Genomic DNA, 24,093 nt, shown 5'->3' with positions numbered 1-24,093 from the left:
GAGACATTAGACATTGTGAACTTTGCTACCCTAACGATACAACTCTAGGAGTGCATGGATTAGGCAGAAAAACGTGCAACTTAGAAAAGTGTTCCCCATTTGGCCACAAGGTGTCCTGTTTGCTCCACAATAGCAAACAATAACTACAATTATGTTCCTTCTTCTCTCAGATGATCTCCCCAGAAAGCGGCCTCCACACATTTATAAACCCCCCACAGCCGAGATGCTGGCCTACCTGGACTTCAGTGTGTCCACCACAGGCATGTTGACTGGAGTCAAGGTAAAGTACTCACAGCGTTGAAGTATGACAGTATATTTTGTATTTTATTTATTACATTTTCATTTTCTAATTTATTTTTATATTTCCTTTTTTTAGTATCAGTATTGTTCTCTTTTTATTTTATTTTAATTCATTTCTATTTGTATCTCTTTATTTATGATTACTACTGTTTATCTAACAAAATATTTTCTAATTAATATTTATTGTCATTATTTCTATCGCTCAATGGGTAGAGGGATCTACTTATTCATTAACAGGAATTTGCATTGATATAACATTTTTTGAATTGATTAGATTTGTATGCCCTCAAAAAATATAAAAATATATATACGGTATATATATTCATATTTCTATATGATAACATGAAGGGACAAATCGATTGATTTGCTCCTACTTTGTCGTTTTTGTTGACAGCATAGAGCATTTTTTAATGGTTCATGTCTATTTCCTGTCAGATGTCTCACGCTGCAGTCAGCACTCTGTGTCGCTCCATCAAGCTGCAGTGTGAGCTCTACTCCTCACGCCAAATAGCCATCTGCCTCGACCCGTACTGTGGCCTGGGCTTCGTCCTGTGGTGCCTCTCCAGGTAATACACACACACACACACGCTGAATATCATATTCTATACAACATGCTGTTCCTGTAAACGTTGTTGCTGTAGCGAGTGTGTGTTTTTTGCCCAGTGTTTACTCAGGTCACCAGTCCATCCTTATTCCCCCCCTGGAGCTGGAGAGCTCGCTGCCTCTGTGGCTGAGCACGCTGAGTCAGTACAAGATCAGAGACACCTTCTGCTCCTACTCCGTCATGGAGCTCTGCACCAAAGGCCTGGGCACGCAGACAGAGATGCTGAAGGTCAGAATCACACACATACACACCCAATGATGTGGTACCCTGTCTCTACTCTACAATAACAACACTGTTACACATTGGTTGCACATGATCATATCTGCTCCCAAGGCAACCAATTAACACCCGTCTGATTTAATCAATAAAAAACAATATATAGGCCCTTTTTAAGCCTATTAGTTAGTGTGAGTCAATTCTGCTACATTGTCAAAACTTTCAGACCTTTCAAACTAAAGCATATCAATTGCTTACCTATTAAATGATCTCTAAGTTAACATCTATTTTCATAAGTCAAGTAAATTCATTTGTCATAAATCTGGTTCTTGTGGTTCAGTGTCACTCAATATCTAAAAGCACTTTGGATTAAAACGTCCACTAATGCTGAGTTCATGTTGGTGCCAGGCTCAGCCTTCACTTTACTGTTCAAAGTGTGATAACCTCTTCCTGTGTGTCTCCAGGCGCGGGGTCTGAATCTGTCGTGCGTGCGGAGCTGTGTGGTGATCGCAGAGGAGCGTCCTCGCCTCGCTCTCACGCAGTCCTTCTCCAAGCTCTTCAAAGATCTCGGCCTGTCGCCGCGTGCCGTCAGCACCGCCTTCGGCTCCAGGGTCAACCTTGCCATCTGCCTGCAGGTTGGAGTCACACGGACACACACTGAATTGTTGTTATACGTATACATTTTCCCTGTTTCATCTTGAACAATTTAAGTCATTCACTGCTTACCCTCCATTCAAATGTGTTGAGCCAAAAGGCTTCATGTTCAGATGGATTTCTTTGATGTTAGAGTATTTATTTTCCTCTCTGCTTCCTCAGGGCACTGCTGGACCAGACCCCTCCACCGTGTATGTGGACATGAAGTCTCTGCGCCACGACAGGTAAGACTGGAAACCCCTGACTGCCCCATGATCCTCTGGTGAAAACAAACATCGCTTGTTGTTCAGATCAAACAGAATGATTGACAGGTCCGTCTTTTGTCTGTGTCACTCAGGGTGAGGCTGGTGGAGCGAGGAGCGCCACAGAGTCTTCCTCTCATGGAGTCAGGCACTGTAAGTATTGATTGTTGTTAAAACCCTGATGAGTGCGAGGCTCTCACTGGCCACAGACCCACAGGAAGTAGAGGAGCTGGTTTTATCTGTGAAGCTAAAGTCCCACTTTGTGTTTCCTCTTAGATGCTTCCAGGAGTGAGGGTCATCATAGTGAACCCGGAGACCAGAGGCCCGCTGGGAGATTCACATCTCGGAGAGGTGAGTGAACAGAGAGGATCATGGGATGCTGATGTTTACGCCATTTCTCCTTTTGTTTTAATATTCCTCTTATGATTCTGCAACAAAGTGGTTCCACCCATACCGAGCTAAGTGAGCAAAGCTATTTAAACAGAATCATTCTTTTGAATTGGAGCTGCAATGATAATCTGCATCTATTCCGATCATTGATTCATCGTTAACATAATTGATCATACTTAACAAAAGCACTATGCTGTTTTTTAGCCTCTCAAATATTGAGATTCTCTGTTTTATAACACATTAAAGTGAATATCTTTGTTTCGAGCGGACAAAACAAGACACTTAAAGACTTCCCTTTGGACTTCACGGATCTAGGATTGACATTTTCACAATTTGCTGACATTTTATAAACCAAATGATTGATTGAAACTTGATTGTAAGATTATTCATAATGAAATCAAGCCCTTTTTTATTTCTCATTATTGTTAAAAATGACCTCATTCACCTTTTGTGCGGCAGATCTGGGTGAGCAGCACTCACAGTGCCAGTGGCTACTACACCATCTACGGGGAGGAGAGCCTGCAGGCGGACCACTTCAACACCAAACTCACCTTCGGGGAGCCCCACACCCTGTGGGCCAGGACGGGGTACCTGGGCTTCATCAAGAGGACGGAGCTGCTGGACGCCAGCGGAGGTGAGAGGACATTTACAAACAGCTGACCTCATTCACCACATCAACATGTATCCTTTTGTTGCCAAGCTTCTGAAACTCTTCTCTGCTGCAGATCGTCATGATGCCTTGTTCGTGGTGGGCTCTCTTGATGAAACGCTGGAGTTGAGGGGGCTGCGCTATCACCCGATCGACATCGAGACGTCTGTCTCACGAGCCCACCGCTGCATCGCAGAAAGGTGAGGCTCTTTATTGGAGATATATTTAGAATTATATATTTGCTCTTTACATCTCACTGAGAAAGACAGCATCACAATGACATAACTGGGCCATTGTAGGTGTAAAAATAAAATGACGAAACCCGGAGGATGATGTAATATTTAATAAAAACGTTGATATACTTTAAGATTCAAGTGGTAAATGAAGTATAAAATAGGATTTAGCTATAAGCTATAAGCTTTTCATACCTATTTAGAAGAAAGAAAAACACATTTTAATTTCAAATGATGTGATAGCTTTTGTAAATCAGGACTCTCAAAAGAATCGACAGATGCAATACATGTTCTGTATTTCCTTATTTAAGAGAACATTCCCATTAGCTCTTTCCATCTCAGAAAATATCAAAAGGTTTGTATCGTAAATGTATGACTTGAATCTTAGAAAATATATATTTTCTCTTCTGATAATACCCTCTTCTCACAACATTGTTTTTATTAGATGTATCTATAATATTTCTTACACACCGCTGTACGATAGCCTTTAGTTCACACACTAACAGAGGTCACATGACCCCTCTCCCCTCAGCGCTGTGTTTACGTGGACCAACCTGCTGGTGGTGGTAGCGGAGCTGAGCGGCTCGGAGCAGGAGGCCTTGGACCTGGTGCCCCTGGTCACCAACGTGGTCCTGGAGGAGCACCACCTCATCGTGGGGGTGGTGGTCATCGTGGACCCCGGGGTGATCCCCATCAACTCCAGGGGGGAGAAGCAGAGGATGCATCTGCGAGACTCCTTCCTGGCCGACCAACTGGACCCTATCTACGTGGCCTACAACATGTGATCCACCAACCGATGGAAATGTAGAAAAACTGATCCGGGCCCTGAGAACAGACGTGAGGGAGGAGGACTGGGGGGGGGTGCGTTCAGTAGCAGCCCCCATTTTAAAGCTCACACACACATTCAAAACAACAGACAATGTGGGAATGCAAATACAGCTCGAGTACTGTCAGCAGAACGTGCTTCCCTCTCAGAAACTGAAATCGATCTTCATCCCACTTCACGCAAATTCATGTTTTTTAAAGACATTTTAATTACACGCTTTCCACCAAGAGGCAAATCCTCCCCTCCTTCCATTCCTTGGTTTTATCCTGATCCATTTATCATCGTGTGCTTCTCTTGTTTTTTTGAACCCCTCGATTCTTGAGGGCAGGAACTGCTGAGAGGAGCTGGAACTTTCCCCCTCTTGCACTTTAAGTCCTCGCGCCTCTAAGTCCACTTCCTGTCTCGCCTGCCTCAAGAGACACCCCCCCCCCCATGTTTGCTGCTTTCATGAGAGCAAATCCGCATCAGTATTAAAAAGTGCCACCAGCGGGTGCAGTAAACCACCAGATGCCCCGTGGCTCTCACCGCCCATCACATACTGGGTTTTTTAGCAGACATGCTGCCGGCATTCACACGTTACAAAATGTTCTAAAACAAATACACTTGAATTGTTTGTTGGTGTGGGAAAAGAAAGACGTTCTTCTTAGACGTGCAAACCTCGATATTAGGGGTGATCTTTGACGGGCAGAAAACAAAAGGAGAAACTTTTGGTGCGAGTCGGTCCGTTAGATAGTTCTGATGATTGTGAAGTGCTTATGCATTTTTTTTAAAGCAACACTTTTCTAAAGAAGAGCTTAAGTGTGCATGCTTATTTGAAATGCAATCAATGTTAACATGCAGGTTGACAAAAGAAAACAAAACAACTGTTAGCTGTGGGCTCTGTAGGTCAGTCCTCATTAGAGTGTAATATAATAGAAAGCTCCAGAACAAAGTGGACCTTAAGTTGAGATTTTCTTCCGGTCAACAGGATAACAGCAGTTTGCGGGCCATAAGAGAGCCGCTAGCTTGCAGTCGGTGTGTAGTTTCTCGTGATAGAGCAAGGAGCATCCTTCACCACATGTTAGCGTTACAGCCGGTTACACTCATCTTCAGAAGGCAAGTCAGTGCCTTTTACTGTCTAAAAAAGAAAATATCAGAACTTTGCCTTACTAAACCTGTGGAACTTCAGTACTTTTTTATGTTGAATCCCTCATTTCTAGCAGTGCTATTAGTGTATTTAAAGGACTGTTCCAACTTTTTCACATGTGGAATCTGACGGCAGTTTATAACTCATATCATTTTTCTTCTTAGAGGAAGGGGGAGGCGCGCTTTCTTCTTGTTCTTTTTGCTGAGACGTTTGCGGTCATGCCTTTCTCATTTCATATCATGATCATTGAAACCAATTCTGAATGTCTGTAACACTGAAAAAAAACGAATTAGGAATGAACAACAATCAGTAAGCAAACCGTGATAAAAAAAGAAAAAAATGGCAGGACCCTCCTTTTATAAAAAAAATTCAAATCGAGGCAATAAATGAGGGTAAGGATGTTGTCTGTATACTGTATTTTAGAGGTCAAATATTACTGGTGTTGATGTGTACATGGATATGAACGTTGTCGAAAATACTTGACTGATCTTTCATACTTGACAGCATTTTTCTGCATTGTTAATTTAAAGGTTTCACATTGCAAGAGAGAAGAAAAGGTTTCAGCTGACTTTGGCAGGAACAATGTGCACTTTCCCAGTATCATTTGAATGTGTGTGTGCGTGCGTGCATGAGAGAATGTGTGTGTTTCCGGCTTACTCAGTGATATTTGGCTTATCTGGTGCAACAACCTTTGTTTTTTGTAACAAGAATATTGAACATTTCCTTTTTTTTTAATGTCGCCACCACTGTATTGTTTTTCATTCCAATCAAGATTGGAATCGGATATAGTTATTAGCAGTTTCTTCAATATTTTACTGATTTTTTTTGTTTACTCTTTCTAATACTTTAAAACTGCACAACTTCTGCAAACAGCTGGTTTGATTTTGAAGCAGCTTGGCATTCAGCACAAAAAACATGAACCACTTTTCATTCAGTGACGGACACTGAGGACTTGTATGCGAGCCAGTACGTGTGGCACGTTAGAATAACTCATAAATAACAAAGTGAAGCTTCTGAGCTGCTGTGTGAAAATTGCTTTGTTGCTACTGTTTAACTCCGACAAGTTTTAATAAAGTTTTATAATGTCATGTTGGCCTTCAAGCCTTTTCAATAGACATCGGTGCTATTCAATAAGGGAAGGTTGACTGGCTTCTGTCCTCCAATGTCGTAACAAACAAGGTCTCTTCCTGGATGCCCTTTATGTGTGAAAATCAGTCATTCTTTTTCCATGCCAACATCTCACTCCATTGTTCATCATCACCAGTTTTCGTTGAGATCTGATGAAAACGTTCTCAACAGGCAACAACTCAACACGAACAATGCAACCCGACATATCCACCGTTTCCATTTTAATATTTATTTCAGTTTTCAAGGTGTCGTGTTGTGAAGAATAGCGTTTCATTTCAAACCTCCAAAGTTATTCTAAGCACAAATGTACATGTGAGGTAATGAAATTAGAATCTTTCACACAAAAGAAAACTCAAGGGCCCACAATGTATACCTCAGCGACTGTCTGTTCACTATGCATCGTCGAGCTGCAGCAGAGACATTCTCAACTAGTCAATGGTGCGATAACTTCTAACAATATGTCTTACTTGACAAAAAACACTGTCACATTGTCATTGGATGTGTTTCATGTCAAATAAAAAAAAAATCCTTTGTCAGAACTTTCTGGTGCTTTCTTCTTTTTCACATCTTCTGGAAGTTTCACGAAGCAGGTGCTGTATTAAAGTGAAATAGCATCTTCCTTCCACCAGGGGGCAGGCTAATTGCTCACTTTCTGATATGCCATGCAGGCTGCTGTTGTAAATGTAAATAGACGGTCCAGCTTAATAAAAAGGATAAACACCAGCCAGAGAGATTTAACAGTACAGACTTGCATGTTAAAATAAGGTTGCTTTCATATGAATGGCTTATAGCTGACTTCTGCTTAAAGGCTTATGAACCCTCAAATCCTTTTTGAAGAAGGCCTTATTAGGAAGTGTAATGTATTAAACTACACATACATATATAAATTCATGTTAATTTTAAAGCTGAACTAACTGACTTTTTGAATTATCTTATCACACTACCACAAATATTGCCACTTAAACATTAAAGTCTTCATTTCAAACCTTAATTGACCCGATTTCTTAATTCTCGCATTCAACCTAATCAGTTCTTGATATATGGAAAGCCCTGTTCTCATGTTTTTCTTACTTATCCCCTTTTTAACTTTTTATGCAATTTAATGTAATATTTTATTCTATAATATTTTTTAATTATGTGTTTTACAAATGATTGGATAACTGTTGGTCCAGAGGGGCATTTGGTTTTCAAAACAGTAATACAGCCAATCAAAATCATCCAATAAATAAACAACGTAAATAAATACATAAAACATACAGTTACATCATAATCTCTCGTGAAACAAGAAAACATGTTTGTCACAGAACACAGTTGCCACTTCAGTAAAAGGTTGATTAAGAAATGTTGTGTTCAAGGCAATTGAGAAAGCTTGTGTAGAATAAACAGGCTGGTCATGCTAACTCATAATGATTGTAAAGTAAAAGATGTCATGAGTCAGAGAAACGTCTCATGTTCAAAATGTGAACAGTCGGATATAAAGCAGTGATGTTTATTGCTGTCAGACAGTGAGGAGCAGCATCAGAGCGACACTGAGCAGCTCTGGGATCAGTCTCATATTCAGTCTGTGTGCAGCTGATTCTGTCTGATCCTGAATCCAATCTGCAAACCTGCTGGTCCTGGCGTACACCCCCGGCTTGTGAGGGCGTCCACACTCGTGACCGAAGCTCGTCACTCCGACCACATAGAACTTGTCCTCGTCCTCACTGTAGCACTGCAGCGGCCCCCCGCTGTCCCCCTGAGGCACACACAGAGAGCAGTCATGTCTTACTGACATTAAACCTGAATGAAGTTTTGGAAATGTTTCAAAGAATAATCACCTGGCAGGCATCAGCCGCCCCGCTCTCCAGTCCAGCGCAGATCATGTTTTCAGTGATGAAGCCGCTGTACCAGCTGATCCTGTTACATGTCCTCCTGTCAATGAGCTCCACCTCCACTTCCTGCAATCTGTTCATCAGCCTGCCTGCAGTCATTAACACCAGAGACGGATGATGACACATTATTTGCACCTGGGCACATGTAGAAGGCCCCCCACTCTGTCTGACCAACATGTCATTAAGACATGCAATGGTTACGGTATATGTTACATTTTTTTGAACAAGTTACTGATTCACAAAACATCCAAACATCTGGAAATACTGCCGTGAATACAAAAATGACATATGCCTGCTGTCATCACAGGTTACTTTAATTAGATCTTGTAAGTATGGTTACTTTTACACATTTGTACTCATGCTAATCTTGAACCAGGTCTTTTGGGGAGTGCTACTGCATGTATGGTGTGGCTTCAGAGGAATTGGAATACAGTCTGATCATTTTAATAATAGTTGAGCATTACATTTTTATATTTGTATGTGTGTTTTTTTTTTAAAATGTATATGTTTCTAGTTATTGTGCTTTTTATCATGTTTTTAATTATTGTTTTATTATTGTACTCCCATTGTGTTACTTAATATTGTAGTTATTGCCTGTACAGCACTTTGGTCAGCTGAAGGTCGTTTTAAATGTGCTATATAAATAAATAAAGATTGAGATTGATAAAGTGATGTTTAGTGTCAGCTAGGTCTACAAAATTAAAAAATATTATACCGATTATGATCCGTCTGTTAAGACTGTACATCGTGAGTAAAAAACAAATCCTTTTGCAATGATTCAGGATCATCATCAGACCCTTTAAAATAACAAATTGAGTTTTTAAACCAACCTTTGAAATAGGGGCTCCCCCATCCGCTGATGAAGCAGTGGCTGAAGTTGAGGAATGACTCCTGGGCGTCGTATAGAGGGGTGCAGACCGGCTGGACGTGGTCGGTGAAGTTGAAGGGAGCGCTGAGCAGCAGGAGAGTCACATCATTGTCAGCCGTGACGTTGTTGTAGTCCTTGTGTATTCTCACTTCCCTGATGGAGCGGATCTGGGTTCCATCTCCTGGAGCAGATAACACATTAAGTCCAGCCACCACACTGAAATAACTTCTGCGGACCCTTCTGGACACAGAACAGAGACAGCAATACATGTCATTTGAAACATTTTAATGTTCATGATGCTGATGATGCTTTTCCCTTTACAAACAGAGACAGCTGTTCACTATCCCATTCTACATACATATTGTCTCTTTTTGAACAACAACTCAGAGGTGGGTCAAACTAGGCCGAATCATAGCAGCATTTCTCAAACTATAATCAAGGATGAATGTATGGGCCACTATTTCCAAGAGCCCCAAAACTGTAACTGTGCTGTTAGTTTTGTGTAATTTGGGATTTGGAAACAATCTTCTAACCGGCTAGCATAACATTAAACACAAGTAGTAATGCTTCTTCACAACCTATAAAACCTGTATTGGTGAAGCGCAAATAAAGAAAGCAAAATAGTGACATCTATAGACCCCTGCTCATACGGACCTTTGGTTGCATTCAGGACACCCTGATGGTAAATACTGATGCACCTCTCAGAATCAGAATCAGATACAGGTATATTACCAGGTACTTTGACACGTAATTAGGAACAAGGAACTTGATGTCATGGTGCATAAATAAAAGTAAAACAAAAATTAAAAACACAGACAGAGAACAATTTTAAGAAAACTATAATAACATAATAAAATAATAAAAATAATAAAAAATATAGTAGTATTTATATAGAAATAGAATGGAATAAAAATATGTGCAGTAAAAAAAAAACTGATATTGTGTACATTGTGTGCACTACACTCTGTATGATGTATGTTTGGTTTTAACTTCTGACCATTGCTATTTATAGATGTGTTGGTGTATGGCTTCTTATTTTTTCCACATATTAAATAGAATATATTCTCAAAAGCTGTGCACATACACCTTGGTCACAGATGATGTGGCCTCTTTAAATTGTTTTTTTGAGTCACATATAACATTGTTGGGTCCCGGACATCATTAAATAAAAAAAAATAAAAAAAATCTTATTTTATTGAATAGAGCTCCTTTTTGGTCAACGGTACCTGATCGAACTTTTTGAGTCAGACACCCAAAAACTGTGAATTCCTCGTTATGAATTCACTTCAGACTCAAAGTCTCCATAGTGTGTTTACATTATTTTGTGTAATCCATGGGCACACATGTAGAGTGAGTTATGTACATGTGAGTGCAGCTCAGTGAGGTGTGTCAGTTATACTCACAGGTATCTCTTGAAGCAGTGTGCTGCAGTGAGCACCAAGAGTCTGCTGATGATGGTCCCGCCGCAGTGATGCCTGGACCTGATCTGTATGCTGACCTGCCAGGGCCAAGCCCCCTCAAGTGCCTCCCAGCCACCCACTATACGAGACTCACCAGGGGGACTGACCAGGGGCCGCTGCCCACAGCCTCAAAAACACACAAAGTTTACATGTCATTTATGATTACACACTTGCTAATGGTTCTGATACAATTAGCCAAAAAACTGAAAATCAGTCCACAACTAAAGTATATTGATGATAAGAACCATTTCAATGATTTATCTAGCAAAATTAGATTTATTTGGGTTTAGACTTAACGTCGGTCTGTACAGCAGCACTGCGCTAAAACAGCTGATCACAACGTTCACACGCTTTGTGGTCACGAAGCTCTGCACTCCACTGCCCCTACTAGTATTGCTAGTTAACGTCACTTTTTTTTGGAAGACAGTTGGCACCATTTAGCTGGAGTTTTCTGTTGCATCATTTAAAAAGTAGCTAACTATTGCTGTCCTACCCAAGCTGCAACGATATATGCTAAAATGAAGAGTGATGATAGTACAAATATAGTCATAAAGATAGCAAAATGAGCCACTAATCTTAACCTACACAACAATGGGTTTTTCTACGTTACGTTTGTTAACAGCAAGCATCGCCGTAAAAGCAAAACTCCTGCCTCAAAGAAACTGAGCAAGTGAGTGTTATGTTTCTTATGAATTAAAAATGTTTTTAGTAGCTTTCAATATTATGTTAACTATTTTACCAAAAGTAAGCTACATACTGTTGATGTAAATATTACCTTCTCAGGTAGAAGAAAATCAAGTTTGTAAATGTTAGTTTATGGATCCTTTTATGGTCAACTTCACATTTGGACTTTATAGCCATTTGTCTAACAAGAGGCCTACATCTAATTGAGTATTATTGGAGTGTCTACAATAGCTAACTGTTGGCTCTTCCAATGGTCGCCCTTTCAGAAGGAGCTGACTTGTTTTCATGAAAAAGTGACATGTTATTCGTTAAAATATATTTTTGTATAGTTACTTCCACATTTCCCTCTCCTGATCCTGGCGGTACTCACTGTCCTCTGGTAAAGTTGGATAATCTAAACACAGCGTAGTCCCAAGCAGCAGCAGCAGCAGCAGCAGTAGCAGTTTGAACTCCATTTAGTTTAGTTTAACTCCTGGACACTTTTTTTTGACCACCTTCCAGCCAATGACGTCATGTGCAGGTGCGTAACGTTTTTAAATAACAACATTATTATATTAAACATTAAAATAAAATATTAAAAATAATAATAATAATATTTTGTACAATGTAGCTGAAATTATGTAACACACACACACACACACACACACACACACACACACACACACACACACACACACACACACACACACACACACACACACACATTTTTTTAATCGGTCATTTGAATAAAGTTATCACACACATAATGTAGTCCCCAACCTATCGAGAAATAATAGAGGAAAAAGGTTTTAAACTATTTTTACACACTGATTTCATGATATGTGCACTTATTTTCTTGCTTATTTAGATTATTGCATGCCATAAAATAATCTATTTATTACGTACGTATCGAGCATGTTTCACATCGAAACACTTTTATAGTTATGTTATTTGGCCTTTTATAAAATATGTTTATTAAGGCTTTCAGAGGGTCACAAGGACAAACGCCTGATAATCATCACGGCTTTACATAATGCATTTATCACCAGGCAATGTTCAATTTGCGACGTGAACACAGCTCAAAATCACCCGACTTTGAGGTCGTACAGATTCGCCATACTTTGACGTAGAAAGAAGATTACAAGTTTAACCTGCTCTCCAGACTCTCCACTTTATTGGACTGAAAGGATGTTTTGATAGATGGAACAGTTTTCCTCAAATCACAGTTTAAGTTTGGTGAACATTTCTGACTTTTTCAGATTTTATATGGGGCGGAATGTTCAGAGTGATGACATCATCAGGTTAGAGAGGCTTTAAAATCTCCTGAAAAAAACATTTTAAACCTGTTTTTAATCCCATAATATCCACACTTTTCATATAATTGTGGAGGATTTGAGTAGAAAAATGAGTCAGCGTTGTCTCGATGGCTTTAAAGGTCCCATGTCATGGCCATTTCCACTGATCATTGTTGAGGTCTACTAGAATAGATTTGCAGAGAGAATTTCGCTGCGATCCCAACTGTCTGTTACCTACGGTGGCCCTGAGAGGCCAGGGTGCGGCAAATAAAAGAACGCTGCAAATAAAAAAAACGCTGCAAATAAAAAGAAACAGAAACGGCGCGCAAATAAAAACGCCGCGATGCAAATAAAAAAGCCACAACGGGAGTGAATTACCGGGGACTATTATTGCTGATGCACATGCGTTTTTTTATGCGAGAGAAGAAGAAGTCTGGGGGATCTCCAGGAAACATCTCATGGGTAAGTTTATAATGTTAAAGTTACACAGGATGTAGATAATATCTGTTGCTGCCGTATTTATGACTTTAAATGACGTTATTTTGTGTGTGGGAGCAGATTATGTGTTTAGTGTATAATGTTAGTAGAACATAGCTACTTTTATCTACTAACGTTAGCTGTTTTCTAAACAAACGGATCTGAGCCGACCGGGACTTAAAGATGATGCTAAGACACACAAAGTAAGTTGAATATGCCTTTATTCAACAGACGAGCTCGGGTCCTCTCCTCAACATGCTCTAGAGCAGGGGTCACCAACCTTTTTGTCACCGAGGGCTACTTCAAGGGTACTGAGTAATACGAAGGGCTACTTGTTTGATACAAACTTCCTGAATAACATAATTGCACGGTTCACCTTTAATGATAATATTATTATTAATAATAATCAGAATACATATTAATTTACTGTATGTGAAGGACTGTCTGATCACATGTTAATGTTAATTATTCCTCACAATAATTATTAACAATGATTTACCATTGCTATAGCAACCCCATTGTTTTGTTATGAAAATGTATCTATATTTATACACATTCTCGCGAGATCTATCAGGGGTCGTTGTAATGCTGCGTTCACACCGGACGCGACTTCGCTCTAATCGCTCGAGTTTCACCGCTGCTGCCAGCTGTGTTTACTCGCATCATTCAAACAAGACGCGCTGGCTCGGGAGCTACAACTACAAAAATGAACATATTTTACCGTGATTAAATTGTAATACACGTTTCTAAATGATGCCGAAGTAACAACATACCTGTTAGAAAAAACCATGAATTAATGCTTGATAAGTCTGCAGACAAGACGGCAGGCGAAAAACCTTTTAAAATGCTTGTTTTCTGAATGGAGATTGGGTCGACCAGGCTAAGCTAACGTTGTATATGCTCATTCCACACTCACAACAACGGCCTACAGACATAAATAAACCAGCGACTGTATTCCCCATGACACAGACAGTCTGTGGTTTGTACTTGTTTAACTTTTGTCCAGTTTCTGAAAAGATGAGGAGCTGTGATCTCTGTTTGCTAACTGCTAACAGCTAACTGCTGATGTTTTCTGGTTGAACGTCAGTGGCAGGCTGAGATCCTCACCACTGCTGTGTGTGTGTGTGTGTGTGTGTGTGTGTGTGTGTGTGTGTGTGTGTGTGTGTGTGTGTGTGTGTGTGTGTGTGTGTGTGTGTGTGGGGGGTGATGAGGCCCATGATCGTAGCTGCTCATGCTAGCTTGTCTCAGCTAAAGGTGGAACGGAGATTTGGTGCGTGGAGTTAAACTCTGAACCTATCTGGGGGTCAGAGTTCAATTTCACGCACCAAATCTCCATTTCACTTTTCACACATATGTACATACAAAATGTGTGATTTTAAAATGTTATATTCAATATTGTCATTTTAAAAATAAAAATGTATTCATTAAGTTTTTTAGACGGAGCTCCATGGTGACTTGTGCTATTTTTAGAACATGCACGCGGGCGACCAATTTCCCCCCTGCGGGCGACTTAGTGCCCGCGGGCACCGCGTTGGCTACCCCTGCTCTAGAGGGAACAACTTTTACTGAATTAGGGCTGGGCAAGTTAACGTGTTATAATCGTTGCCCAGCCCTATATTGAATACATGCAAGTATAGATCTTCACTAACATCCTGTAGTCAATCTTGACTCCATCAACATGTCATCTAAATGTGCCTGTCTAGAGATAAATGAGGGTCTCTTATCCTGCTTAGAGATAGAGAAGGGTCTCTCTATCCTCCAAGACGTGCTTCCTTTGAGAAGTTTACTGGCTTTAAATCTTTCTTTTTAAAAAAAATGTATTTTGACATTGTAGAGGCACGGTTCAGATATTAAGTGATTGCAGCTGATATCTGCTGTTAAATTAGTGTCGGATGTTTGCAGGTAACATTACCTGCTGCAATAGCTTACCAAGTAGCTGTTACTTCATTGCAAATGAATAACATTCACATTGCTCCTTTTCCACAGGCAATGTATTGTCCATATTGTGGGACTGGTGGGTGTTTTGGGAGGTTTTGCGGCTCCTGTGGCAGCAACATTGAATGTTTGGCTCCCTTTCTCGAAGATGGTAAGCTCCTCCTTAAAAGTCAAGAATTTCACCAGTACGGTGATAATGTCTTATTTGTATATGATTTGTTGCCATTTTAATATATGCTATACACATATTATTGTCAGTCATGGCAATTTCAACATGATTTAGAACTACTGATAAAAAGAAATGCCAACAAGTACAAAAATCAGGTGAAATACCAAAGTTGAGCAATTATGTGCTCCTTCATGTGCTGAGGGTTGAGCCTTCTGATGCGTTTATGCACAAATACAGGCATTAAAAGGGTACCTTTTTGTTCGCTACCTCTAGATTGATATGTATTTTTATCCTTACCAATTATGTAAGTATCTCAATATTTTGTCCTTTGCCTGTTTATTTCTCTTAGTTTTTGCTCCTCATGTCTGGAATTGTTCACGCATTGAACATAATGAAAACATACACTTATGCATCAAACATTTCAGGTATTTTCCTCATTACTGATACATTTTCATTTTTTTCTTAATAGGTTTTTTGTTATTAAGTTTCATTCCTAATGACACTGTTGTCTTTTCCCTTCAGTCACAGAATCTAATGAAGGAATCGAGGCAGGCCTCATCCACAAGTACTTCACGGAGGGACACGCTTATGAAGTGATACTTGATTTTCTAGAAAAAAGACACAACAGAACGCTGGCTTAACAAGGACAGACTACACTCCCATTGGCACTGTACACCAAACTGTTGCACATGAACTGAGAGGCTCGGGTTGGGTTACAGAGCTATGTGGCAGACATTGCAACAAAAGTATCACCTGACAGTAAAAAGGGAGGATGTTAGACAGACGATTTCCAGACTAGATCCATCTGGTGTTCAACTTCGTTCCAGGCGAAGGTTTGTCCGAAGGGGATACGTCACAGCAGGACCAAACCAAGTGTGGCACGCTGATGGATATGATAAACTTAAACCCTTTGGTATTGCCATCAGTGGCTGCATCGACGGCTTTTCAAGGAAAGTTATGTGGCTCAGGAGTGGCAGCACTAACAACGATCCGGGCATCATTGCGCAGTATTACCTGCAGTGTGTATCGGAGTTTGGACTACTTCCAGCCCGCCTTCGCACTGACTGTGGAACTGAAAACGGCACTATGGCAGCCATTAACTGCAGATTACGATCTCAACACACAGATGATTTTGCAGGAGCCCTCAGTCACATGTATGGTACCTCAACTGCAAACCAGCGCATCGAGAGTTGGTGGTCTTTCTTCAGAAAGCAAAGGTATAGCTTTTTAAGGTCAGGTCCAAGAATGTATGTGTGTGTGTGTGTGTGTGTGTGTGTGTGTGTGTGTGTGTGTGTGTGTGTGTGTGTGTGTGTGTGTGTGTGTGTGTGTGTGTGTGTGTGTGTGTGTGTGTGTGTGTGTGTGTGTGTGTGTGTGTGTGTGCAGTACAGTACAGTACAGTACAGAGGTGCCCAAATACTTTAAATCTATCTGGATGAAAAAAATTGTGACATTACATTAGAGCTGTACACTAACATTTTCCCAAGGGAGTTTATGTGCTCCCAAATGAAATAATGTAGGAGCGCACCAAGAAATGTACAACATTTCTAGAAATATTGTGACTTTTTAGCAAAATATTGTGACTTTTTACTTGAAGTTGTCTTTTTTTCATGAAATACAAAAGTTTTGAATTCCACCATTAGGACTCAGTTCTGGATCGAGCTCTTCAGTGACCTTAGAGAGAGGCACCTCTTCAATGGGAGCCATGAGCACAAGTGTCTGCTGCGATATGTGTTTTTGGGCATCTTACAAAAAGACCTCGAAGAGTACAGACAGCTGTGGAACAACCACACCATCCGACCTGTTCGCCTGTCTCAGTGTCCATCAGGTAAACCTGATGCCATGTGATGCCTCACAGGTTTGTATTCAAATTGTTTGGTAATATTACTTTAAAATATATCTGACTTCATATAATTTGGTGTATCAGCCCAATATGACAAGTTTGTCACTTGATAAATATCGTGATTCATTTAGTCGGAAAACTCATTGTTTCAAAAATTATTTCAAGTCTTAAACGACTAAAAATGGATTCAAACACAAAACCTAAATCAGAAAATATCCAAAGCTATTCTGTCGATTTATCTTACTCAATCCCAAAAAGTACCTTGTGTTAGAAAGTGAGTAGAATGACCATATTTGACTGAAAGAGCTGCTGTCAACCTGAGATTAACTTCTCATGTCAAAGCTCTTTGTTTAGGATTTAATTAACGAAAAACTGACTCAATGGAGTTTTAGTTATAATGCTTATCTAGCATGTTTGGGGGGTTAAATGATCCATTTGTAATCACTTGACTCATTATGTTTCAATTTATGACTGGTCTTAGGTTTGGCGTAAGGGAGTGTGGATTTCCAGTGTCCTGGGAAGCCCTACACCACTTTGATAGCATCATGCAAGCATCATCCCAGTACAATTTGTGTGGTGATGAGAATCTGGAGATGCATTTTGTGGACTTGCAAAGACGGAGTGGGTTGGCTCCACCAGTGAACTGGACAGCTGCTGTTCAGAATTACATTTCCATGAAAAACATGTCTGGAGTGTAGAATACATTGGCCCACCAGCCCCCCAGAACCTTTTTTGTGTGTACAAGTTTCCAATGTAGGTTGAATATTATTTAGAATGCTGCAATTCTGAGTAGATAAGTCCAGTGAAATATTCAGCTTGTATCTTTGCATAAGTCATTAGACTGAAACCTTTCTTTGTTTAAATAAACATACAGCATATTCATGTATTTTGTAAAACATGTTTAGTGTTACATCCGTGTTATCAGTTGAATGGTCGATCGTCAGAAAATTATTTTGTTTTGAATATAAGCAGGTTCCAGCCTCTAAAATGTGAATATTTGCTGGATTAATTTGTTCTCTGGCGTGTCTGAAATCACTCTCATTCACTACTCCCTACTCCCTATATAGGGAATTCTATATAGGGAGTATTGAGTGATTTCAGACACAGCCCATAACAAATTGATGAATCAACAATAACATTCATTCATTGCATCAGTCACATATGCTACTGTTATTTCTGTTTTCACAGTGGATCTAAGAATAAAATCTTGTGAACCAGCTACAGCCGTGTCATCTTTGTAGCGAGTGTGTAACATATATGCTATACGTAGAAAAACAAGTCCTCACTGTACGTTAAAATGAAACACTTTTAAACCATTTAATGAAGAGTCATTCAGCTTTACTCTTTCACAAAGTCCATGTAAAAACATGTTGATAAAATGGCCAAAACAAAATTGGCACATTTGCACGACAAGGTGCCTTTTGCAGTCTTTATTCACTGTTTATGTAAATATTTGTAAAACATCTTAACACATGTTCTGAACTCTTGATTTAACCACGGTCTACCTTACCTACCTAACGAGAATACAATAACAATACAATACAAATGTGTGGTGTTGTTCACATGTTAGATATGAAATAGGACAAATCTGCCATGAAAAATACTCACATCTCTATTACGTCACAACATTTTGGTCTGACAGACCGCAACATTAAAACAACGGACTGTGTACTGTGTGTGGCAACAATAACTTTTACCACAAGTTATTTAATTGTTTAAAGGCACCAAAAGCCGGGAGAATTATTAATGCCAAAGTTCATGTTGGCTTTGAAGGCACCATAAGTGTCCAAAAGAGGAAGCTTTAAAATGTTGGCACAGGTATTTGCCATTGGGAATGTTGACGATGTAGAACATAGGAACTGAAGGCGTGGCAGAGGACTCATATCAGCAGGAGGCACACATGGCACACCTGTAGCGAACATTAACACCTCCTCCAAGGTCACTGAGCTGTCATTTTCTAAAAAGTAGAGAACATTGGAATCAATTGACAGTAAATACTATCTACATCAACACCAGAACTTTTTATAATCTGTGTGTATAAAAATCAGACAAGAGCAAATTGACTAACCTTCACAATCGAGAAGATAGTCTGCCCAGTAACTCATAGCTTTCTCTTCCTGAGCCCTTCTGTTGCTTCCCTGTTGACTAAATTCAGGCCGGAACAGATTTTCCATCTCTGCAGCAGACAGCTTCACATCGGCATGACAGAGAGCAGGGGTCAGGACCGTCGGATGCTGCTGCAGAGCTGTCAGAAACTGCAAACTTTCAAGTCCAGCCTTGAATCTAAAATACAATTAAAAGATGAATGCAAAGATACATGTGCATCATGTAGAAGTAAGTAAGCAAGAAAATGGGACAACAGCAACACGTTTTTCATAATTATTTTAGCAATAACAATGAAATACAAAAACCTACCTTTCGATTGCAGTGTTGTTCCTGTGGATTATGTACCACTTCAGGTAATCCTCTACAATCATTTTTATTTCTTCACATGACCTGACATGTCTGAAGCACCCAGCAGTCTGCAACATGGCACTGTTCCGTATCATCAAGTCCTGAAGGATCTCCACTGAGGGTGAATTCTGAATCTAAAAGAAGAGATAACAGAGTCCCACACATTTCAAATATGACACGTAATTATAAAAAATAGTAATGCCAGAAGTATATCTTGAAAGAATGGTTTAAGTGGACAAAGCTCTCTCTTTACCTATTCTAGAATTTCACACCCTTCTCATACCTCTTGTAGGACTTTCCCTATCTCCTCATCTGTAATGTCTCCGACAGATGCCTTGAAACTGCTCTGCCCTGAGATGTAGCTGAGAAAATTAGGACCAGGTCCAACATGCACAATGGACAAAGCAATCATCTTGCCTGCTAAATAATACTCATCCTCTCTGATAGCTGTCCAAGATAATGCAGAATAAAGAAATATTAAATCAGTTTCCATATTTGAAAACACTGCAAGGTTGAAATATGGGTTCTTTTAAAACATTATACACAAAACAGAACCTGTTGAATTGTAGACCAGGTAGCGGCTCTCCACAGGTCCATCAAATATGGGCTGTTTGTTCAGCTCTTTCATGAGAAGGGAGAGGAATTCTCTCTTGGGGCCACCTGTATCGAGACCTTCCTCAAACCTCCCTTCATCGTCAGAGAATTTCAGCAGGATGTCTTTTTTTTCTGAGAATGTTGCCCTTTTGAATCCTCTGACTGCTCCATCCCAGATGTTCGAGCGACAGATGTTAAATCTGCTGACAGCTCGATGGTCAATCTCTAGGGCCAGGTTTGCAGTTATCTCAGAAAGTGATTGCTGGTCCACCCTGTCATCAGATAAATAAATTATGACCATGTTAAATGGTACACCATAGCACACATTTTTGATCAGGAAAAATAACAACCACAGTTGAAGTAAGGGTAACTTTTCTCTTACTTTGTATCCTCTGGAATGTCATGACTGCACTCAACACTGTCTGAGTCATCCTTATCCTCTATTACAATGGGCGCATACAGCTGAGTATATTTGCTGAGAAATTGACATACACAAGTATACATTGTTTCATATAAAACATACTTGAATTGTAGAAAGGAAAGTATAATACCTATAGCACGCAGTTTCCAGCATACCTCCTGATGTTCCTGGGCCCTCTTGTGAGTCAGAAAATAAGACCTGAATCACAAACCTAAATCACAGGTAAGTTGAAGTATTTTAAATCATGGCTATCTGAGGGCTGATTTAGAAAGAAAAGACTATTCTAATGTACACAAACGTGGATCTCTGGGTCAGTCTGACACATTATTTCATGTAGTTTAAGACATTAATTGTGTGACAATATTTTCAGACAAGGCTAAATGTGAACAATAGACAATGTTTAGGAGCCACAATTACCGGAGCTGCTGAATCAGTGCCTGACTCTCCATCTGCAGGTTCCCATACCTGGAAGTAAAAAACAATATATCAGTGTGACACTTCAAATTTGACAGAACTAGAGCTTAACACATTTGAACATAAATATTGAATTCTATTATTCTGATTGATAGTGTATGTATGTGATTTGCGACATGGGGAATGATCCTTCTTACATTATTACTTTCAGTGAAAAACATACAAATTATTATGGTGTGATTTTGCAGGGATCTGCACTAAATAAAGTTGTTTTCTTAAGTTTGTAAAATATGTGTAGGCCAGGACGCTGCAACATTTACCGCAATTTAAAATGCTATTTTGGGACATGTTTCATCGTAAAAATATGCCGTCTACTGTATGTGAAATCTAGAAACATTTTCACTTCCAGATAGAATTTACAATATAAGCGATCTAGGATACAGCAAATGTAGTACTCACTAATGTATCAGCTGCATTGAATTCTGCAGAAGTTGGACTCATGATGATCACCTCTGAATCCGATGAGTTGGATTCAGAGCTGGTTTCCTGAGCTGTGAAATACAAGAACAGGTATAAGAGGATTTTAGACTACTCAGAACAACAGAGTGCTTTCCTTTACAAACAAATCAATTTAAAAAGCTCTTCTTGGTTGGTAATTCATTTCACAATTACTTACAAGATGTAAAGAAATCTTCAGCTGTACAAATGTACAGTGTGATATATTGGTAGGCCTTCCCCACTACCTCTTTGTACTCGTTTAGAGTGAAGGGTACTTCTGTTCCTGGTATATTAGTTATCTTTGTACCGTCAGGGTAGAGCAGTACGTAGAGACCGCCATGTAAATTTCTGTCGAAGGTCTTCATTTTTTGCTCAGCAGCTCTCTGCAATTCGTCCGCATCCGACTCTGGTCGCATCAAAAGGGGAAGTACTGTTCCTCTTACAGTCTTCAGTACACCATCTTTCAGCCTCATAAGGCCTACTGAAATCTACAGAGAAACAATGAAATAGGTGACTGTTAACTAGTTCAGTGACACTATAAATACATGACAGAATGGACTGTCGGCAAATTATTAGTATATCTCAGCAAAAAAATGTACCTTCTTTTGATGGTGTTTTTTTTTTCTTAAAACCTGCTCGTCTCTCCTTCTCTTTTACACTCCGGAAAGTCCGAAATAACTCCAGTGTGCTTTTTCCTGTAGCCTCTGCTTGAAATAAGAGTCCAATCAATCGTCAATGACAAAGAACAGAGAGACATATTGTGTTCTCACCCATACTCATAAGATATAGAGTGTACATTGTACATCTAAGCCTAATTAAAATTAAAAAAAAAAAAAAAATTACCTCCACTTGGGCCTGTTTTATCAACATCACACAGGAATTTGATGTCCTTGCCACATGAACAGCAAAAGGCTGATTTAGAAACCTGCTGCTGTCCACAAAAAGGACAATACATTATGACCTGCAACAAAACAAAAAAAGTATCATTAGGTTGCTTTGCGCTTCAATTGCATGAACATCTATCTATCTATCTATCTATCTATCTATCTATCTATCTATAAAGCAAGAAATGTCTGTGTGTGTGTGTGTGTCTGTGGGTCGCATATCTCTCTGACTGTTTGTCAGATCGACCTAAGCTTTCGGATATGGCTTGCGGATTGCACGATGATGTGCATCCTTCATTTAGAATTTTTTGTGATTCATTTTTCTAAACCTTTATGTTTGACGAATCTACGCGCTCCGATCGGGTACGCCCCCCGGACAACATTGCAAGCAGCAATTATGGGAGCCAAACAATCGGTCCGCTTAGTACGGGCACAAGCTCTGAACGGCCATGCCCCGAACGGGCACTGCACTAGTTTTTAAATAACACTAACACATTTGGAAAGACTAATCAGTACTACTTTCAACGCTGGCTTAATACAAGGAATATCCCAACATGGATTGCAAGTGTGTCTTAATCACGACATTCCCCACTGACAAGGGCAAGACAAGCCTCAGGCAGTTAAACACGCAAGAATACTGTGTGTGTGTGTGTGTGTGTGTGTGTGTGTGTGTGTGTGTGTGTGTGTGTGTGTGTGTGGGGTAGTCTAGATTTAAAACGGTTCAAGCTGCACGGATAAATCGAGCAGAATGTTCTACTAATATTATACACTACACACATAATCTGCTCCAACACACAAAATAACGTCATTTAAAGTCATAAATACGGCAGCGACAGATATTATCTACATCCTGTGTAACTTTAACATTATAAACTTACCCATGCAATGTTTCCTGGAGATCCCCCAGCCTTCTTCTTCGCATGTGCATCAGCAATAATAGTCCCCGGTAATTCACTTCCGTTGTATCCGTTTTATTTGCATCGCGGCGTTTTTATTTGCGTGGCGTTTCTGTTTCTTTTTATTTGCAGCGTTTTTTGTATTTGCAGCGTTCTTTTATTTGCAGCACCCTGGCCTCTCAGGGCCACCGTAGTTATCAGCCTGCAGCAGGGAGGAGAGATCAGCAGAGCTGCCTGCACTGAGTGTGTGTGTGAGGAAGTCCGTGGATTGGTCAATTTGGACCAATGAGCTTAACGTAACGGTTCCGCGGACGTAACGTAGCGGCTCCACGGATTGGTCCATTTGGTTCCGGGTAACGCATGACATCATGAGTTACCCGGAAGAATCAATGGACAGTGGCGTATCTCCAACGACGCGTTTTGGGAGGTATTTTCTGTGTTAGAGTTTTACTCGCTACAGGGTGTACTTTGAGGGTTTTGACTCTGCAGACCGTTTACATGCATAAAAAACGTCATAACACACAAGGGGACGGGTAATAACCGGAAAAGCATGACATGGGACCTTTAAGTTACCAAATGTACCTATAAATCTGGCCTAAAAGTGTCCTTGTGTGACAGAAACTCCAGTTGCCTCGCCTATAGACAAAGCAGGTCATCAGGGTAACTTTGTTGCTCGGCAGATGTCGTCATCAGAGCAGACACACCCTACCACACACACACACACACACACACACACACACACACACACACACACACACACACACACACACACACACACACACACACACACACACACACACACACACACACACACACACACACACACACACACACACACACACACACACACACACACACACACACACACACACACACACCACCTGAATCTCCTCCGAGAGCACCATTGAGTTATTTTTAACCAAATATCTCTCAGAGGGGCGTGGGGAGTGGCTCCTTATTTTCATCTAAAGTAACAGACAGATAAT

General features: G+C 40.1%; 4 protein-coding genes across 10 annotated transcripts in view; 2 read left to right on the top strand and 2 right to left on the bottom strand.

Moving 5' to 3' along the window:
- The window catches only part of dip2ba (disco-interacting protein 2 homolog Ba), a 44,226-nt gene extending 37,319 nt beyond the window's left edge, over positions 1–6,907 (top strand). Inside the window, exons 29-38 of the mRNA XM_079678081.1 lie at positions 171–280; positions 736–866; positions 964–1,132; positions 1,585–1,755; positions 1,937–1,998; positions 2,112–2,169; positions 2,293–2,367; positions 2,866–3,040; positions 3,132–3,255; positions 3,821–6,907. Coding sequence (XP_079534207.1) covers positions 171–280; positions 736–866; positions 964–1,132; positions 1,585–1,755; positions 1,937–1,998; positions 2,112–2,169; positions 2,293–2,367; positions 2,866–3,040; positions 3,132–3,255; positions 3,821–4,073 — 1,328 coding nt within the window. The 3' untranslated portion in view covers positions 4,074–6,907. The remainder of the gene's footprint in view (positions 1–170; positions 281–735; positions 867–963; positions 1,133–1,584; positions 1,756–1,936; positions 1,999–2,111; positions 2,170–2,292; positions 2,368–2,865; positions 3,041–3,131; positions 3,256–3,820) is intronic.
- Positions 6,517–11,715, bottom strand: LOC307037315 (transmembrane protease serine 11D-like). Of its 2 annotated transcripts, none has more exons than XM_079678098.1 (5): positions 11,622–11,715; positions 10,511–10,694; positions 9,070–9,347; positions 8,186–8,328; positions 6,517–8,103 (listed from the first exon to the last, which is right to left on the bottom strand). In XM_079678098.1, the coding sequence occupies exons 1-5, from the start codon at positions 11,704–11,706 to the stop codon at positions 7,867–7,869; spliced, it is 927 nt and encodes a 308-aa protein (XP_079534224.1). In that variant the 5' UTR covers positions 11,707–11,715; the 3' UTR covers positions 6,517–7,866. The 2 variants fall into 2 exon arrangements, with proteins under 2 accessions (XP_079534224.1, XP_079534225.1); XM_079678099.1 differs by having other exon boundaries at positions 9,070–9,344.
- A 1,212-nt stretch (positions 11,716–12,927) lies between these two features.
- Positions 12,928–17,844, top strand: LOC307037319 (uncharacterized protein). 4 transcript variants are annotated; one of them, XM_079678106.1, is made up of 5 exons: positions 12,955–12,987; positions 14,989–15,088; positions 15,629–16,323; positions 16,747–16,931; positions 17,428–17,844. In XM_079678106.1, exons 3-5 carry the CDS (start codon positions 15,830–15,832, stop codon positions 17,436–17,438), a joined length of 690 nt encoding a protein of 229 aa, XP_079534232.1. In that variant the 5' UTR covers positions 12,955–12,987; positions 14,989–15,088; positions 15,629–15,829; the 3' UTR covers positions 17,439–17,844. The 4 variants fall into 4 exon arrangements, with proteins under 4 accessions (XP_079534231.1, XP_079534232.1, XP_079534229.1 ...); XM_079678103.1 differs by having other exon boundaries at positions 16,747–16,961; XM_079678105.1 differs by lacking the exon at positions 14,989–15,088 and having other exon boundaries at positions 12,928–12,987; positions 16,747–16,961.
- A 142-nt stretch (positions 17,845–17,986) lies between these two features.
- Positions 17,987–23,332, bottom strand: LOC307037310 (G2/M phase-specific E3 ubiquitin-protein ligase-like). Of its 3 annotated transcripts, none has more exons than XM_079678090.1 (13): positions 23,090–23,332; positions 22,171–22,288; positions 21,927–22,034; positions 21,506–21,815; positions 21,289–21,380; positions 20,833–20,880; positions 20,546–20,613; positions 20,377–20,469; positions 19,956–20,266; positions 19,684–19,847; positions 19,362–19,534; positions 19,015–19,229; positions 17,987–18,903 (listed from the first exon to the last, which is right to left on the bottom strand). In XM_079678090.1, exons 4-13 carry the CDS (start codon positions 21,798–21,800, stop codon positions 18,662–18,664), a joined length of 1,701 nt encoding a protein of 566 aa, XP_079534216.1. In that variant the 5' UTR covers positions 21,801–21,815; positions 21,927–22,034; positions 22,171–22,288; positions 23,090–23,332; the 3' UTR covers positions 17,987–18,661. The 3 variants fall into 3 exon arrangements, with proteins under 3 accessions (XP_079534216.1, XP_079534215.1, XP_079534217.1); XM_079678089.1 differs by having other exon boundaries at positions 21,927–22,031; XM_079678091.1 differs by having other exon boundaries at positions 21,573–21,815; positions 21,927–22,031.
- Between the last annotated feature and the right edge of the window lie 761 nt (positions 23,333–24,093).

Source organism: Notothenia rossii (assembly GCF_949606895.1).
Source record: "Notothenia rossii genome assembly, chromosome: 4".
NCBI lineage: Eukaryota > Metazoa > Chordata > Actinopteri > Perciformes > Nototheniidae > Notothenia > Notothenia rossii.
Note: the sequence above shows the minus strand (reverse complement) of the source record. Positions and strands in the feature narration are given on the sequence as shown.